Raw genomic sequence first — 15882 nt, 5'->3', positions numbered from 1 at the left:
TAGCCACATACCTGTATTCCATCTGTTTGACTGAGGTACAGCTGGATATTTATATAGTCTGGTCGATTCTCCTGCCAAAGCTGGGAGGATGATAAAAACAACTAGTGAAATAATATCCCTTCTCTTAGTGTAAGTGTAAAGTCACTTGTGCCTACTATGCTGAGGGACATGGGTTTCAGCATCAGTGAAGTAAGCTTTTTAACGAGGAAGATATGCTTGCATAGCACCCCTTTGTGAACTTCAGACTGTTGCACATCATGCTGTGTACAAAATATTATTTTAGGAAGCTACGCTGCTCTTAAAATCCACCTGAAATTGTAAACCCCCCTCTCTTCTTGATCTGTGACTAGCCAAATGGCTAAAGGCCGCTCAGACTCCCCAGCCTGCATGTTCTTCTTCCATCTCATAAATTTCACAGATAAGTGTCCAGATTACTGGTACATGGCAACACTGTGCAATGAAATACTGCTGACAGGCACTCAAACTGTTTTGTGCAGCTCCAAGAATAAATGGAGTTTGGGTCACGTAGCCAAAGCAGAAGTACTGCTGGAGCTTGCTTGTTTTGAGCAAGGCTGCCTTTCTCTACAGCATGCCAGTTGTGTGGTGTGGACATACTTTGCATTCGTTAAGGTGTCAGTATCCCTCCAAGCCATACCCATTACCTTGTTATGCAACATACAGAGCAGATCTGCAAACCAGCGGAAAGATTCAATGTCCCTGCACACCCAAATGAAGTAGAGTCTTCTGAGCTTGTAGCATTTCCAGCCGTCACTTGAAAATAAAATGTTTGGTTAATTAAAAATTATCATTTAAAAAGGAAACTTTAATTAAGATGCTTTATATTCATTAGCGAAAACATGAATTTCCATTAGAAGCTAGCTGCTAAGTTGTTCTGCATCCTATGATACATCAGACACTGAAATGACCAATGCAGCCTATTAAGATGATCCTGAGAATATTAAATCTCTACCACAGAGCTAATACCCTTCACAGATACTGTTTCTGCATTAGGAAGTTGTCAGCTATACAGATGATTTGGGCAGCAAATATGGATTCATGCATCATCATCAAACTTTTATTTCAAAGCAAAGCAGACATTCTAAGTTCAAGCGCATTATGTCAATTCTTTATTAGGTTTATGAAGCGACCCGTAAGAGGAAAATATTGACAAATGCAATAATGTCAGGACTTAATTCTGCCTTTATATGTGAAAGGCTCTGGTTGATTATAATTAATACTGTAGCGAAATCACAAAGACCAAATCAAATCAGAGCTCCATTGTGTTAGGGAACTGTGTGATATATTACAGTCCTCAGAAAACGCTGGTGGGTAAAGTGCAGTCATGGGCAGATTCTGCCATTGCATTTAGAAAAACAGGCCTCTCGTGTCAGATTTCTAATTCAAATAAAACAAATATAGCAAAAAGGAAGGATTGGGATGAAAGGAGAAAGAAAATAGAAGTGAAAAAAATCCTGATGATTAATGAGTTCAAATAAAGCACAAATATCCAGGAAGTTTCTTAGTTGGCCAACGCTGTTTTCTGTTGTTTTGATCACTAAAATGTTTCCTCCTTTTCCTCCTAAAATAATTTTCAGAGAAGGCCGTAGTCTGTCAACTTCAAACGCTAGTCCCAGCAGCCAACCCCAGTTGAAAAGTTTCACGATACATCTCACCATACCCATCGCGCATTATTTCAACCTCTGGTGTTGCCAGCATATCCAGCAAGGGTACAGTATAAATAGATCTACGTAAGTGATGGCTCCAACCACTGTCCTACCTGCCCATACCCCTAACCTCCACTGTAAGCCTGAGGAACAAGGGTGGTGACATTCTCAGCAGCATATAAAGGCTGAGAACTCACCTTTCGTGTAAACTCCCCAGAGAGAGAAAAAAAGTGCTTTAAGACTGGGGAGTATAATGTCTTTCAAGTCCTGATTTCAGCTTTTTATTTGTAAACTGTTGACGTGCAGAGCAGGATTTCCTCCATCTTTTTCTGACTGCCTATACTAAGACAAGCCCTTAGGAAGGGTCACAATCTGGTCAGATGTGACAAGATAACTATGAGCAGTAGCAAGGAAAATAAGTGCCTTTCACCATAAAAAAGGATAAAAGAAGAGAAAAATGCAAGGCATTTTGTATTGAAATGCTGTAGTTCAGTAACAAACCGCCACTCTCAGTGGTGAAACACTGCAGCTGGACAAAGAGGCTGGACTGCAAGACTTCACGAAACAAGTCGAGCGTAGATTTAAAATAGCACCTCAGACACACATGCTTGGGTCTACCTCCAGCAGGATATATTATGCAACAAAGGTGCAATCCCCCATTACAACCAAATCCACATGTATATAGCACTTCTTGTGTGTTTCTATGTTACCACCGCCAGTAATAACAGCCATTATTTACAGACCCTTCTGCATGAAAGCCACTAGCTTTCCTTAATGTAAGTTTTATTTTCTTAAAAATAGGGCATAGCGTTCAACAGTTAAGTGGAGGGACGGGCAGCAGCAGGAATTAAATTGTGTACATACAACAGGAACACAAATGAGCAGGAAATAAATGACTACTTCTGATCTCCCCCAGACCAGCATGTCCTTGACACAACAGGACTGGTCCCGCTGCTCTGCAGCGCCGGCATCGTAAGGCAGTTTGCATGTTCACACCTGCCAATTTCTGCTTCTACGGCAGGGCAAAGACAACAGGCAGTTCATCCACTAAACTAGTGCTTTGCTGATGTTTAAATACCGAGAAGGGAAGTATGCTAAGACTGTTGCTTTTTCCCAGAATCACAGAATGATTCCCCTGTATATTGTACGGCGCACAAGGGAAAGATTGGCTACAAAGGTATGGTAATGTCTGTGCAAGTTCCTACAGCCTCTGATAACAGACTGGCAGAGGCAAATATCTCATTACCTGCCGCCAGCCCATCATGATGATCTGTGACATTTTTGCTAAGCACTGTCAAGCATAATCCATCACAAGGAAAATGGTCATCTTACCCACCTGGGCCCCCAGCTTTCAGCAAAAATGTACCCTCTTTTTGAGAGAATGATCAATACACGCTTAGGAAAAGAAAATGAGGGAGCCCACAATGGTCTTTGAGGGCTGAAGCACTATGAGATGGGGCTGATAATTTTCAGAAACGCTCAGCACTGTCAGGTCCAGCCCAGACCAAGGATAGAAGAACTTGCACAGCATCTAAATTCCAGGCTTTAACTTCACTTTGGCGTTAGAGCTGGCCATTGGCATGTTCATCTTAGAACAAATGCTTCAGTTGTGCAATGTAAAACCCTCCCAAAGCCAGCTTAGCCTTCCAACACTTCAGGGAAAGTTTGCTGTTTTGGTTGGCTGTTTATACAGTGCCTATGAAACAGGGGTGCTTAACCTGTGACTGGAGCTCTTAGCCAATACTCTAGCAAAAAAAAAAAATTAAAAAATCAATAGCAATCATAAAAGCAAGCCTATTTCACAGAGTGTAAGATTTAGTGGGAACCATGTTGTCAATGTGACAGAGAAACAAGAGGTGAAAGGTTTGGTCTGAGTAGAATATCAAAGGCTTCAAATTAAAAAAAAAAAAAAAAAAAAAAAAAAGAGAGAGAAACAACAACAACAACAAAGAAAATACCTAAAACTTAAACTTCTCAAATGGAGTTAAACATCCGAACGCTACCTGAATCCAAGCTGATCCCTTTCCTTTAAAACCTTAAGCTTACACATTTACAGAAGCCAAACAGACCAGGAGACCCGTCCCTGCATTTCCAGCAGAAAGACTGTCACAACTTCCTGACTCTCAAAAACTCACTATCACAGCCCATAGCCTCTTCTAAACTGGGACTAGGGGAACAAGTCTAGCTGAAGAGCTGTGACTACATTAATCCCAGGTTAGGCTGGTGGCAGGATATAACGGCTAGTGACACCATCCCAGTTCAGGTGCATTACTGGCACAACTCTGCCACAACTCCTTGGGTTAAAAAGCCTGTATGAGAGGATTTATGCTCTTTAGGGGACATCCCAGTCCTCTACCTCTCTCCAAGGAATCATTCACTTATGTCATGCTAACGGAAGTTTTTAAATACTCTGAAAGTCTTTCTGACATGCACTACTATGGTAAATTGGGGGGAAATGGCTTTAAAAGGCTTAAGCTCACTTACAGCAGTGTGTTGAGTACTGATGCAAATGGTGTAACTCCAATACCTCCAGCCACACAGATGCTGACCTCATAGTTCAGGGATTCCTCAAAGGGACTTCCAAAAGGTCCATCCACATACAGTCTGCAGGAAAAGCAAAAAGAACACTTTTAGAGAAAGCTGCTAAAATCAGAGAGAGGAAAAGGAAAGTGAGCTGGAATTAAAACCCTACAAAGAATTTGTTCCAAGTTTTTATTAGTCTTAGGATGCAGAATGTGAAAATCTTTCTCCTGGAAAGCTTTATGTGGAGAGAAACCAATGTACAGGTGGTATGAAAAACTGTTCTATAAAATCTCTTGGCACATTCCATGATTAGACAAGCTCTTTTTTAATCCAATAAGTGGAGGTGACTAAATTATGACTGCCCTTTGTGTCTGTTATTAGAGGGTAAATAAAGTGCTGCACTGGAAACAATAACAACTTGGTTGGTCACACACAGGAAGAAAAAGAGTTTGGCTAGCCTTGCCTAGGAGGTTCATCTCCTGAACATCAGAAACAGCTGAGATGGACAAAGGGTTAAAAAAATCTATTGTTCCTGGTTCCTCATAATGTTTTTCAAGGGCCTCCACAGAATAAATGAGGTGACACATATCCATCCTGCAATGTGCAAACGGAACAAATTAACGTCTGTCTACTCCTTCACTTCATGTCCAGACCCTTAAGAATGTGATCTCTCCCAATCATACAGGTATTTGAAGAGGGAGAAAAATCCCTGAGTTGTACCCCTTTGACTCATGCCTCTAATTATTGTACTAGTTTTGTCCACCGATTTTGAAAGATTGTTTAGGAGACTAAGTCCCATTTCCAACCCATTTTGAGTATTTCAGATACTGCTAGAAAGCCAGTTGACTATAATTTAAGAATGGGCTTTTAGGCATCTTCAAAAGTTTGACCTCCAAATCTTTCCTACACTGCTGAAAGTGTGACCAAGGTCATCCATAGATAGCTCAAAATTTATGGGCTGTAAGATCTCCAATAAGATTTACGTACCCCCTATTCTTCCTATGGAATAACAACTGCATATCTTACTTCAGTAACAGATTCACCTTTAGAAACTATTACAAAGAGAACTTGAACAGTACATTTAGTCAAGGTCCATTCTGTGTATGAGTGGCTCACTGGATCACCACGTTAGGTGACCGGTGAATACAGCAAAGTGTGGTGGGACCAGCACTACGTTCAGCAGCTCAGTGACCAGGTATGTGCTCACAGCTAGGCTGAGATCAACCTTTGGCCTGAGTCCACAACAAAGCTCCAACATGTATTAGTTTTGTACATGCACATTCTGGTACTGTTATGCAACTAACTACACATACTCTACATCTAATGAAAGGGCATAAGCTTCTCCTTTATAACATCAGCCAGAGAATTAAAGGCAGAGGAGATGTCTCTTTTCCCACACAAAGTCTTCCAATCCTCATCTGATTCTTTCCTTTTGAGGGCTGGATCTTAGCCATAACTTAAGATCTCAGTCTGATCTCATTTCTTTTAGTTTTGTGGTCTGACCCTTGGCATCTTACCAGTCAGGACAACGTCTTGTCTCGGTGTCTTTGGCCAATATGGTCCTTTCTAGGAAATTTCTTCCAGACCTCTGCTATTGCTGACATCTTGATGCCTCATATGTTAGGCTCATTCTTCTACAATGTCTTATTTAAACACAGATAAGTACCTACTTTCTGATGGATCTGGAGGCAAACAGGCTGATCCTTACTATGCCCTGTCTTATAAACTCCCTTCTTGGCTCTTGGTGTCTTACCTGGAGAGAAAGGGAGAAAACACTGGGCCAGCCACAGCCATCATCAGCAGGCATTGGAAGTGCTGGCAGTAGATGTTTCATCACTGATATTCATAACTAAGCAATCGGCAACCTAAATATGCTTATTCTTATTTCTGTCTTTATATTCTGAAGTCACTACAGTATTCTACAAACGTTCTCTTGGAGAATCTCAAAGCTTTTCAATGTCAGGTATGTTAGTTCCAGCACAATGAGAATACTAGAAAAACAACTTCACTCCTTACTTCGGACAGATAAATTCTTTTGTACAACGGGGCCAAGAAAAACTTAACTGGACATGTGCATACAATATAACCAGAACTTTAAGTATCTTCTCATTAAATGTCTCCTGTTACATAACAATTTATACCCCATTTGCTTAACAAGGGTTTATTTTCCACTAGTGAAATTATACCACTGCTGGTGCAGAGTGCAGCAGCAGCTGCTTTAAAAGATCTTCTAAACATTGGCTGAGGAGGTAAAGGAGCATCTCTTATTTAAATAAGCAACAGGGGAAATGTAGAGAAGCAGGTCATTACTCTGAAATGAATCTGGTCCAGGGAACATTTTGAAAGAAGTCCACAAATGTTATGGGTCTCAGATGTGTATCTCAACAGAGATCTAATTTCAGGATATCAGTGTGGGGCAAAAAGAAAAAAAAAAAAATACTGGCTAACGAAGACCAGCAACTGAAGTCCACTGTCATTCCTGGCATACCTCTTATACATATGTTACCCTAATCAGATCCTGCCTAGCTGGTGAAATCTGGAGAATTGCTCCTAAAGGTATGAAGGGCGTAAGCACAGGCTTGAGGGAAATTCCTTGCATTTTGCACAAGCAGCACTAACTTTCATTTGGATATACAGACTTAAAGCCAACATTCTGGGGGGAAAGCACAAGCAAGCAAAACAAAAGCAAACTGGCAAAGGAGATTTTTCCAGAAATTACCACAGTGGATGTGACAATAGTCATATACTGCAGGGGTGCCTCTTGGCAGAACTGCACTTAAGCCGATTTGAGGACTATCTGAAGTATGTATGTATGTCTGATCTCAGAAGGGATGAAGCAATTCCTGTGAAGTCTGAGTGCCACTGAATACCACTGACATGATCAGGAGTTGAAACATGCAAAACTAGATCTGTTCACTGCAAACCAGTCAAGCATGGTGCATAATTCCGTGCCAGAAATTCAAGAAACAACCTTCAATTAAATATGTATTTTGGTCAGATTGCTCCAGTTTGTGGCCCATTAGCCCCATCTGGCCTGCAAAATATTTCTATCTGCCCACTGTGTCTTCCTCTGAGGGAGTGAAGAGCAGTTGTTTGGACAGCAAATGGAGTCAGAGAAGCCAAGAGTCTCCTGCTGTGCCTGCATGTGGTCCAGCACAGAACAGCCAGAAGTCACCGCTTCCAAGTGTGAGAAAGAGAAATGGGGAAAAAGCTGGAGAAATACTGCTACTGCGTTAACCCACTCCACAAGACTGCCTGAAAAGACTGATTCCAAAGATAACATGACCTCCCTGGAAGATTTTGCTGGATGTCATAAACACACACTATTTAATCCCATTTTACTATGGGGATAATTTATAACTAAAAAAAAATGTGGCTCTGATGCCTTGATGGAAGTGGTCATTGAGGAATTGATCTTTTGTTCAAGTCAGTGGAAGAAAGAAACCTCCTGATGCCATATCAAACAGCGCAGCGATGAACAGAGCAGCAATTCAGTCATGGACTCTTGCAGAGATTATGCAACTTTCACTTCCTGTCAACATGTTCCTCCTTTCATTTGGTGGTACTGAGAAGTTTTGCATAAAAGCAGTTCATTATTGCAAATGAAATATCACAGCATTCAATAAAGAGACAGACAAGCCAAGGGGGGTAAGATGACTTTTTGTTTCTTGAGTTGTGCCCCAGATATATCACACTACCACGCTATGCTCTCCTATACCCCCAGCTTTAATTTAATTAACATGAAGGAAGGGAATGGAATCTTACTAAAAATTTAGAAATTCCCCCTTCAGGCAAACTTATTCCAATAACGAGTTGCTCTCTTCACTTGTATTCATTTCTAGTCTTAGGAGTGCTCTCAGTTACTCTGGCACAATTTCTTAGCTCACAAACAGGAAAAAAGCTCCTCAAAACAGAATATATCACAAAAAATAGCACAGCACATTATTAAAAAGCATCTTACGGATAGCTGGTGAACATATTTTCTATTTAAAGCGCATTTACATTCTACAGTACAGTGGTACAGAAATATCCCAGCAAGCACCGAGACAGCTTGTTCCAGCACTGGGCAATGCAACTGCACCAACGTGGGGCTGTCCCTGAACCAAGGGACACTGTCTCAGGGACACAGCGCGCTGTACTGCTCTTAAGACCCAAGTTATTATCTTCCATAAGGAACTGCATAGTGATGTGTGGAGACACCTGCTCACAATTCTGTCGGACTTGGACCTCAGTGTCATGCTTTACTTCGGGGTGTAGATGCCGTTAGAAAAGTTTAATGCTTATATTGTACTTCACTACCCAACTGTAAATGCTGATACTACATTTTTTTCCAGGCTCTTTGGGAGCCACTGTGAGACATTATCTGGGAAATTAGTGGAATAACAGATGGATAGGGGAGTTAATTCAAGAGCTTGCAGGAAATTTTAATTAAAGATGTATCAGCATTTGCAAGCTGAATAAAATGCTTGGATACAAAGTACTGCATAGAGCACAGAAGTCCTAGTCTGACTGAAGTTTGTGGCAAAACTCTTACCAATGTCAACAGAGTAAGGATTTCACCCAGCAGTATGAGATTTTATAACCTTGGAGCAGTATTCAGTCTGTTACAAAGACCTAGGTGTAGGTATCTTTGTGTGAGCATACTAAGTCTCCGATGCAGTCAAAAGAGATGCAGCCAATATAGCTAATGGAGCCTAGAGAGAGATTCGGGATGTGATGAAATGCTCTCTCTGTCTACTGACTGTGCTGACTCAATTCAATAGGACCTTGGAGATCAGTGTCCCTCTGGAAGGGCAGCTGGAGGCCAAGCAGAACTGAAGTGGCACTAGGCACCTAACCTGAGGGACCTGAATCCAGACCTAGATATCTACTGAGATAACTGGAGCTTTGATACCTAGCTCACACACAGACACCTACATTTAGATGTCTTCAGCTGGAGCTGAATCCCTCCCCTGATTCCCTATTCAAAGCCCATGTCATTGACTTCAATAGGTTTTGGATAAAGTTCTCCAAAATCACAGTAAAATCGACTAAACAACCCTCCTCCCACGCTCGTTCTTAACTTGTCCTACCAACACCACAGCTCAGTACTGCCATGATAGATACAGCCTGAGAACTCCAAGGAACTGACTGTCTGATGGCTGAAACAGTTTCCTTACGCTCTTCTGCTGCTGTAATTCTTATGCACCAGAGAGATGCCATCACCTCCCTCTGATAGCCCACAACACCAGCCTCCACCCCCACGTGATAAATATTCAAACAAGTGCCTTCATGTTCCTCCCACACCGCCCTTCATGCCTGGGAGGAAATGTCTGTTAACATCTGCACAGCTATTTCATTATTTTCCCTTCAAATTCTTTCTTAAGACTCCTCTTTCCTCTAATATCTAAAAAACCAATAAACCAGAAGTTGACAGTAGTTAGGCTGCCGATGTGCTTGCTGTAGCTCAGTCATATTCTGGCCCAGTACCGTCTCACTGTTTCCCTGAATTTTGCTGTCTGATTGTATCCATCTGTTGTCTCCTGTTCTTCTAGTTTGATTTGGTTTGGTCAGGACAGTCTCTCTGCTGTGTGACTGTGTGTATCAGGATGGCTTCCTGATGCACAACTGTTTCCTCAGGGCACTAGGATAGTACAGATAAGCAAAGAATTACTGGAAACCATCCAATTCTGAAACTTATATCAGAGGCAATCTTTCATATGGTAGGCTTGCAGAAAGCAAAACTGGCTACAGAAGTGTTCTGGACCACTTTGGAGTCCAAGGCTCAATTCACAGTTTTCAGTAAAAACCTAGCTACAACGAATTACATGATTTTATTTTTCAAAGGAGCTGTACTTACTACTACCGAAGATTTTCAAGTATTTTCTGTACCAAAAATCAGGACAGCTACTACATCTTTTGAAGTCAACATATGACACTTTATGTCATTATTTAAACCTCAATTAGTAAGTGTACACTCTGACACTATTTTTCCAGAGGGCTTGTGATTATTGACAGCATTTCAGTACCAACAGTCTTTTACAGACGAAGAACCACCACTGAACAAAGCATATCATCCTTGGTTTGTATGGATTTCCGAAACTACAAAGGCTTTCAAGGTTTAAAAGTGTAACAAAATGTGACATCTGGCATGTGAGATCAGAGATTCCCATGTGTTCTCCTGACATTGTGAAGGATGATGTTTTCATTAAAGCAAACGGCAGTCCCTTAGACAAGTAAGCTCGCAAAACCCAGTGGGTCCAATTAACTTTATATACTATTTTGCGCAAGATTGCAAAGTGTTATGATTCTAATTCAGATTTCATTAGGCATCCTCTCCTTTTTTTAACAGTTTGAATTTAATCTCTGATTGATTATTCACATTTTTCCCTTTCAACTTCAAACATACTCTTACAATATACATTAGAGTTTGTAGAAGTTTCCTTCTCTCTTCTACAAAAGTTGCTTCCTTTATCTGTTAATGAAACATCCAATTATAACAACATAGATGGCTCAAAACCCTATAGAATCAATTAGCATCAGATTTTCTACTCATAGCAACATGCCAAATTATTATTATTTTTAAAATTCTGCAAAAGCCATTGGTTTTAGCACATCTTAGTTCCATTTATTTCTCCCTGGTTGGGCAAAACAAAATGAAATCACCTGTTCTTCCACTTACTATACTCTCAAGGGCCCAGAGATGACTGAAGAAGAATTTCCATTTGTACAACATCCTTAGCAAGAGAAAATATGTTGAAGGCATGATGACAAGGGCAAGAAAGTGGAAAAGCAGAGCAGGCTCCTGCATTTTCATGGATAAGGCTCCTTCTGTAAACCCTGAACTGAGATCCATGGTTTTCTGAGACACAGCGCCGGTACAAGGAGAAGATCCCACTGGAGTAGACTGGAACACTACAGCAGCAAAAGTTGTACAACTACCTATGGGGGAGCTGGACTTGTAAGAGGAGTGAGGAGGATGGTAGAGGAGGAGAGAAGAACCTCATAACTATAACTGAAAGTTTAAAAAACAAGCGTGGAGATCGCACTTCCACTGAAGGCAACAGAAAATAGACTCGCACAAATGACAGACACCCTTGTAAGCATGGCTCTTTCTTGTTCAGGACTCCTAGAGCAATCTGAAGGCAATCTCTCAGACCAAGTAAATTTTCCTCAGAATTGAATAGAAGTGTTTACATATTGCCCAAAGTATTTATGGAGAACCTGTATTTCTTATTACTCATTGCTGACTATCACAGGAGAGAAGCAACAGTTTAAACCACTCACTTACTTCATTAAAAAGGTCTGTAAAACCACTATGAGAACTACAATCAAGTATAATTATGTATTCAGACAACTTTGCTCTCTGAAAGCACATGTATTTTCTATACAAAATTCTTGGGTCAATATTCTTAATCAACATTGTATTAATTCTTCTCCATGGCAGCCTTTTTACTGTCATTTTTATAAAATGTTTCCAAAATGTATTCCTTTGATTAAAGATCTCACATGATTTAATTTTATTGTAACAAGAAAACCAATTTTCCACTTATTTCCTTACCAATTACAGTATCTATTTTGTGAAGTGCCTTGACTTTCTGTAAACTTGTCTCCTACCAATTTTGCCCCAGCTAATAAAGTAAAATAAAAAGAAGAGTATTTGTAGTGAATGCACCACCTACTGTAACTCGTCTTTTGAAAATTTAGTTTGTTACATCATTAAGTGATAAGACACTGCAGACCAGCAACTACAATTAGGTTGAACGTGTTGGCCATGTTTCTCCACAGCACATTCACTGGCACAGTAGTTATCTGCCCATTTCACTGCAAACAGTATTTCTGCTTTAGAGCAACCCACTTCCATATTTGAGCTTTGGTCTCTTTAAATATTTGCACGAAGCTCTTTCTTGCCTGTACTGTTCCCTTTGGTGGTCATCTAAGAGTTGCCATCTAGCAGTTGGCATGGGTCCTTCACACAAACTGATATTAGCACTGAGCCCTCTTCCTCACCTGATAAATTATACTCACCAAGACAGGATATCCCATCTCCCCACGTCAGTGGAAATACCTGCAGCACCAGTATCTCAGGGTATTATGGGATACCTGAAGCAACTGAAGCATACTGATGCAACTGGATTGCAGATTTCAGATGCCGATTCAAGTTTTCCCCACCTCTAATTATTACATATTAACCAGCACCAGAGGTCTAACGCAGTTACCTCAGCCAGGGTTTGGGTATTTTCAAGCTAAGTAAAAAGTCTACATGGGACTACTACTTAGGACTCAGGAAAGCCTGACAGCTAGTACATATATGAGATGTAGTAGTCCCCCAGCCCTGGCAGCTGCTTTGTACTTACAAATATACTCAGGGGGTGTATTATACCAAAGGTCAAAATACTTTTTTTAATAGAGTAGGCTGGGGGAAAAAGACCACCACTCTAACTAGACATCCACACTGCCGGTAGGTTTTCCCGGTCAAGCTCCAATACACCTTAGGGCTGGGGAAAGAAAAGTTGGCACCAGCTGACAAATCCCAAGGATGACAAGTGCAGAAATTAAAATCCTAGCTAGGTATCTGCAGAAACAAAAGGGGAAGAAAGAAGCAGCTGACAAGAGTGCTGGAAGATATAGTTGGTAGCAGATCAATCTGAAGACAAGGCCAGGCAAACCACGATCCCCTCCAAAGGCAGCCCACTCAGGCTCCTTGGACTAGATTAAGTACAGATGAAGAATTCAAAATGAAGAGAGTAAGAAGAAAGAACAAAGAAGGACAAATCTCAACAAATTCTGCAGTTGGAATGAAGTAGTTAATCCTGCAGTAAAATGGGATCCTCAAACCTAAGCACGAATACGTTACCTAAAATGTAATAAACCCCCAAGAAAAATTTGCCATGTCTCACTGCTGACTCTTTTCTGTCTTAGGGTGTACCCTGGGTAAGCAAAGTGACTTAGTCCAGTCACAAGCCCATCTCTTCTCTGGAGAACTCTCTTTGTAAGGAAATGTCTCTCACAGCTACAGTTCCTTTAAGGAAAGATGCTCTCCATGAACCTCACATCCTATACACACTAGTGAATGTGCCTACAGGAGTAGGTTTCCTTCAGGTCAGCTTCATGAAGCAAGTAATTACTGGTTTGGGGGTCTGTAAAATACCTTTGCTTGAACTTAGCTGCCAGGAAGCCCAGAAAGAAATTCTCTACATACTGCTCTGACAGTTGAGGAGTGAGGTCTGCAAGATAATGAATGATAAGGCAGCTTCAGATGGCTTCCAGATGTTCAGTGATGGTCAGACAAGCTCATTTCCTTAGGCAGACAGTCTCTTATCCGGAAAGGGATACGGAAAAATGGCAAGGCCAAAATGGAAAGAAAGAATACCTGCTGAACACTAGAGTGCACCATACGCAGTTGCAGTAAAATGGCAGATTAAGGATGAGATCACCCAACTTGGAGAAGTAATTTCTGAAGTCAACACTAGCCTATAGAAGAGTCTGCGTATAGATCCACGGGCAGAAGCTTATCAAGCTACCAGAGAATATACTGCATTACATCATAGGTGAGCTCAATGCAGCCCTGACTATCTTGACCTCTTCATTGTTTTTCTCTGAAAATGCTCCAACTTCTTATTCCAAGTTCTGGTTTTTAGAGTGAAAGGCCCATTATTGTCTGCAGTGTTCAAATTTCAGTCCTGCCAAGGCTGTATATAATGGCATAATAATTCATAGGTGGTGCTGTCATCATTACTACCTTTCTAGACATACAAAGATGCCTTTGTACAGCCCTCTGGCCTCTTGTGTTATTCAAAATAAAGAATTTTTCATCCCTTGAATTTTTAAATTCCTTCAAGCTCCTACCTTTCTACGTGCTGTAAGAGTATCCATGATAACAAAAAGAGTTTTTAGTGTTTCTATGAGTTTTAAGAATCTAAGAGAGAACAGGTGACCCTGAACAAGACAGATGAGCAAGTGACCTGGTGAGAGACAGAGAGAGAGGGGACTAGTGTTTAAGTAAGTACTTCAAATATATCATTCCTCACACAACCCTTCCCACCCCTAATTTTCATGAATATCCCGAGGGTTACAACCCACTGGGCGTGAAACACTGCTGTAGGGCAAGGTGACTATAAGGCACTGAAGAGAACAGAGGCCGGACATCACAGCAGAATATATCTGGCACAGAGTCAGGGTCTAAGCCGAAGGAGCTTCTCCTGTAGTCCAATACCAGTTCCTATTGACCAGGCCCCCTGAAGGTGCTCCATGTACATACAGAGAAACCCCACCGTGTGTGACTGGTCTTGTCATTCTAGAGAGACACAGCACATCTTGACTCGTGACACTTCTTAATAAAATCAGTGTCGTGCAGCTCCACACTAGTCAGGCTGATCCCCGTCATGTTCACTGTCATTGTGAAATGCAGATCACAGGCCTGTGCCTCAGGTCTGACCTCAAATGCCAGTTTTGATCAGTCAGAGAGGAAGAGAAGTCCGGCCTTTTAATCCCATCTCCCTCATGCTGATCCACTGTCATTTCCAGAATGTCATTTACTTCCTCAGCTATGCTCTCCCTTTTGGTGAAACCAGGTAGCAACACTTTCTCAGACCTCCCCTCCACAAGATCAGGAACACTTAATTTAATAGGTTTAATACTCTGATACATGCAGACAAAAGGCTGTTATAAAGTGCTAAGTATGATCCTAACATTTCCCCCACCCCATGTCACTGTTTCTTCCTCGATGATGACAATTTCCTTCTCGGTGAACTGTCTGATATTTCTGCCTATTCCAAATCATCTTCCTCTTCTTCCACCCACCTCCTGAAATTTGCCAGATCATTGAGAAATTTCAATCCATCTGCTCTGAAATACACTATCCTCCCTGGTCCAATATCATCCGAGGATTTAATTAACTTGGTGTTTACATCTCCCTCCTTGTCATTCATTATTTGATATATTGAAAAGAACAAGTCCCAAGATGAATTGCTGCATATTTGATACCTCACCCCTTTTAAAACTGTCTGCTTAAGAACTATTTGTTGCTTGCCACCTGTCAGCACTGACTTTTTCTTTTTTTCTTTTTAATACACTGTGCTGTATTCTTATTTAGACAATACTCTGCTAAACTGTCTATAGGAAAAAAAGCAAACTGCTTCCAGGACGAAACAAATGGCATAGATGCCACTGAATTCCATGATATGAGGATTTAGTTCTGCAGGACTGAAAGGTATATTATCAAGCAGATATCCACTATACAAGTGGATATATATACCAAGTCTACTTTTTACTACTTATCCTGCTGTTGTACCTAGATTTGCAAGTAAATACACCAGGACATGGGCAGTACACAATGGATGAAATCTCAGTGCTCTAGGTTCTGTGTATCTACCAAACCTCATTTTTTGAAGAGGTCACTCTGTATCCCTGAGCTGTGGTCAGTGGTTTAGGTGTTCCACATACCATTTACTTTCTTTCTGTTAAGGGTTCCCTTAACAATTGTAATTCAAACAAATTGTAAAGTAAAAATTGGACTGACAGGTGAATACTTTCTGGTTGTTCCTTTCTGATATTCTGAAAACTGCATTTATGTTTTTCCTAACGGTCGCATTCATCAACCATTTGCTAAACCACCACCGCATGTTTCTAATGTTACTACTGCTACATCTATTGTGGAAGTGCCCAAAGGTCCCCAATCAAAAGGTACCTTCCCCCTTGGGGTAGGAACTTTATG

The 15882-nt window shown here is 41.0% G+C and overlaps 1 protein-coding gene across 2 annotated transcripts in view; it reads right to left on the bottom strand.

Moving 5' to 3' along the window:
• Positions 1-15882, bottom strand: part of NOX4 (NADPH oxidase 4) — a 117637-nt gene that overhangs the window by 18585 nt on the left and 83170 nt on the right. For both annotated transcript variants that reach the window (XM_030042543.1, XM_030042542.1), the window contains exons 14-16: positions 4149-4268; positions 663-771; positions 12-80 (exon numbers count right to left, since the gene is read on the bottom strand). In XM_030042543.1, the coding sequence (XP_029898403.1) occupies positions 12-80; positions 663-771; positions 4149-4268 (298 nt within the window). The remainder of the gene's footprint in view (positions 1-11; positions 81-662; positions 772-4148; positions 4269-15882) is intronic.

The sequence above is a fragment of the Aquila chrysaetos genome, chromosome 19 (genome assembly GCF_900496995.4).
Source record: "Aquila chrysaetos chrysaetos chromosome 19, bAquChr1.4, whole genome shotgun sequence".
Taxonomy (NCBI): Eukaryota; Metazoa; Chordata; class Aves; order Accipitriformes; family Accipitridae; genus Aquila; species Aquila chrysaetos.
This window is presented reverse-complemented; position numbering and strand designations above follow the sequence as displayed.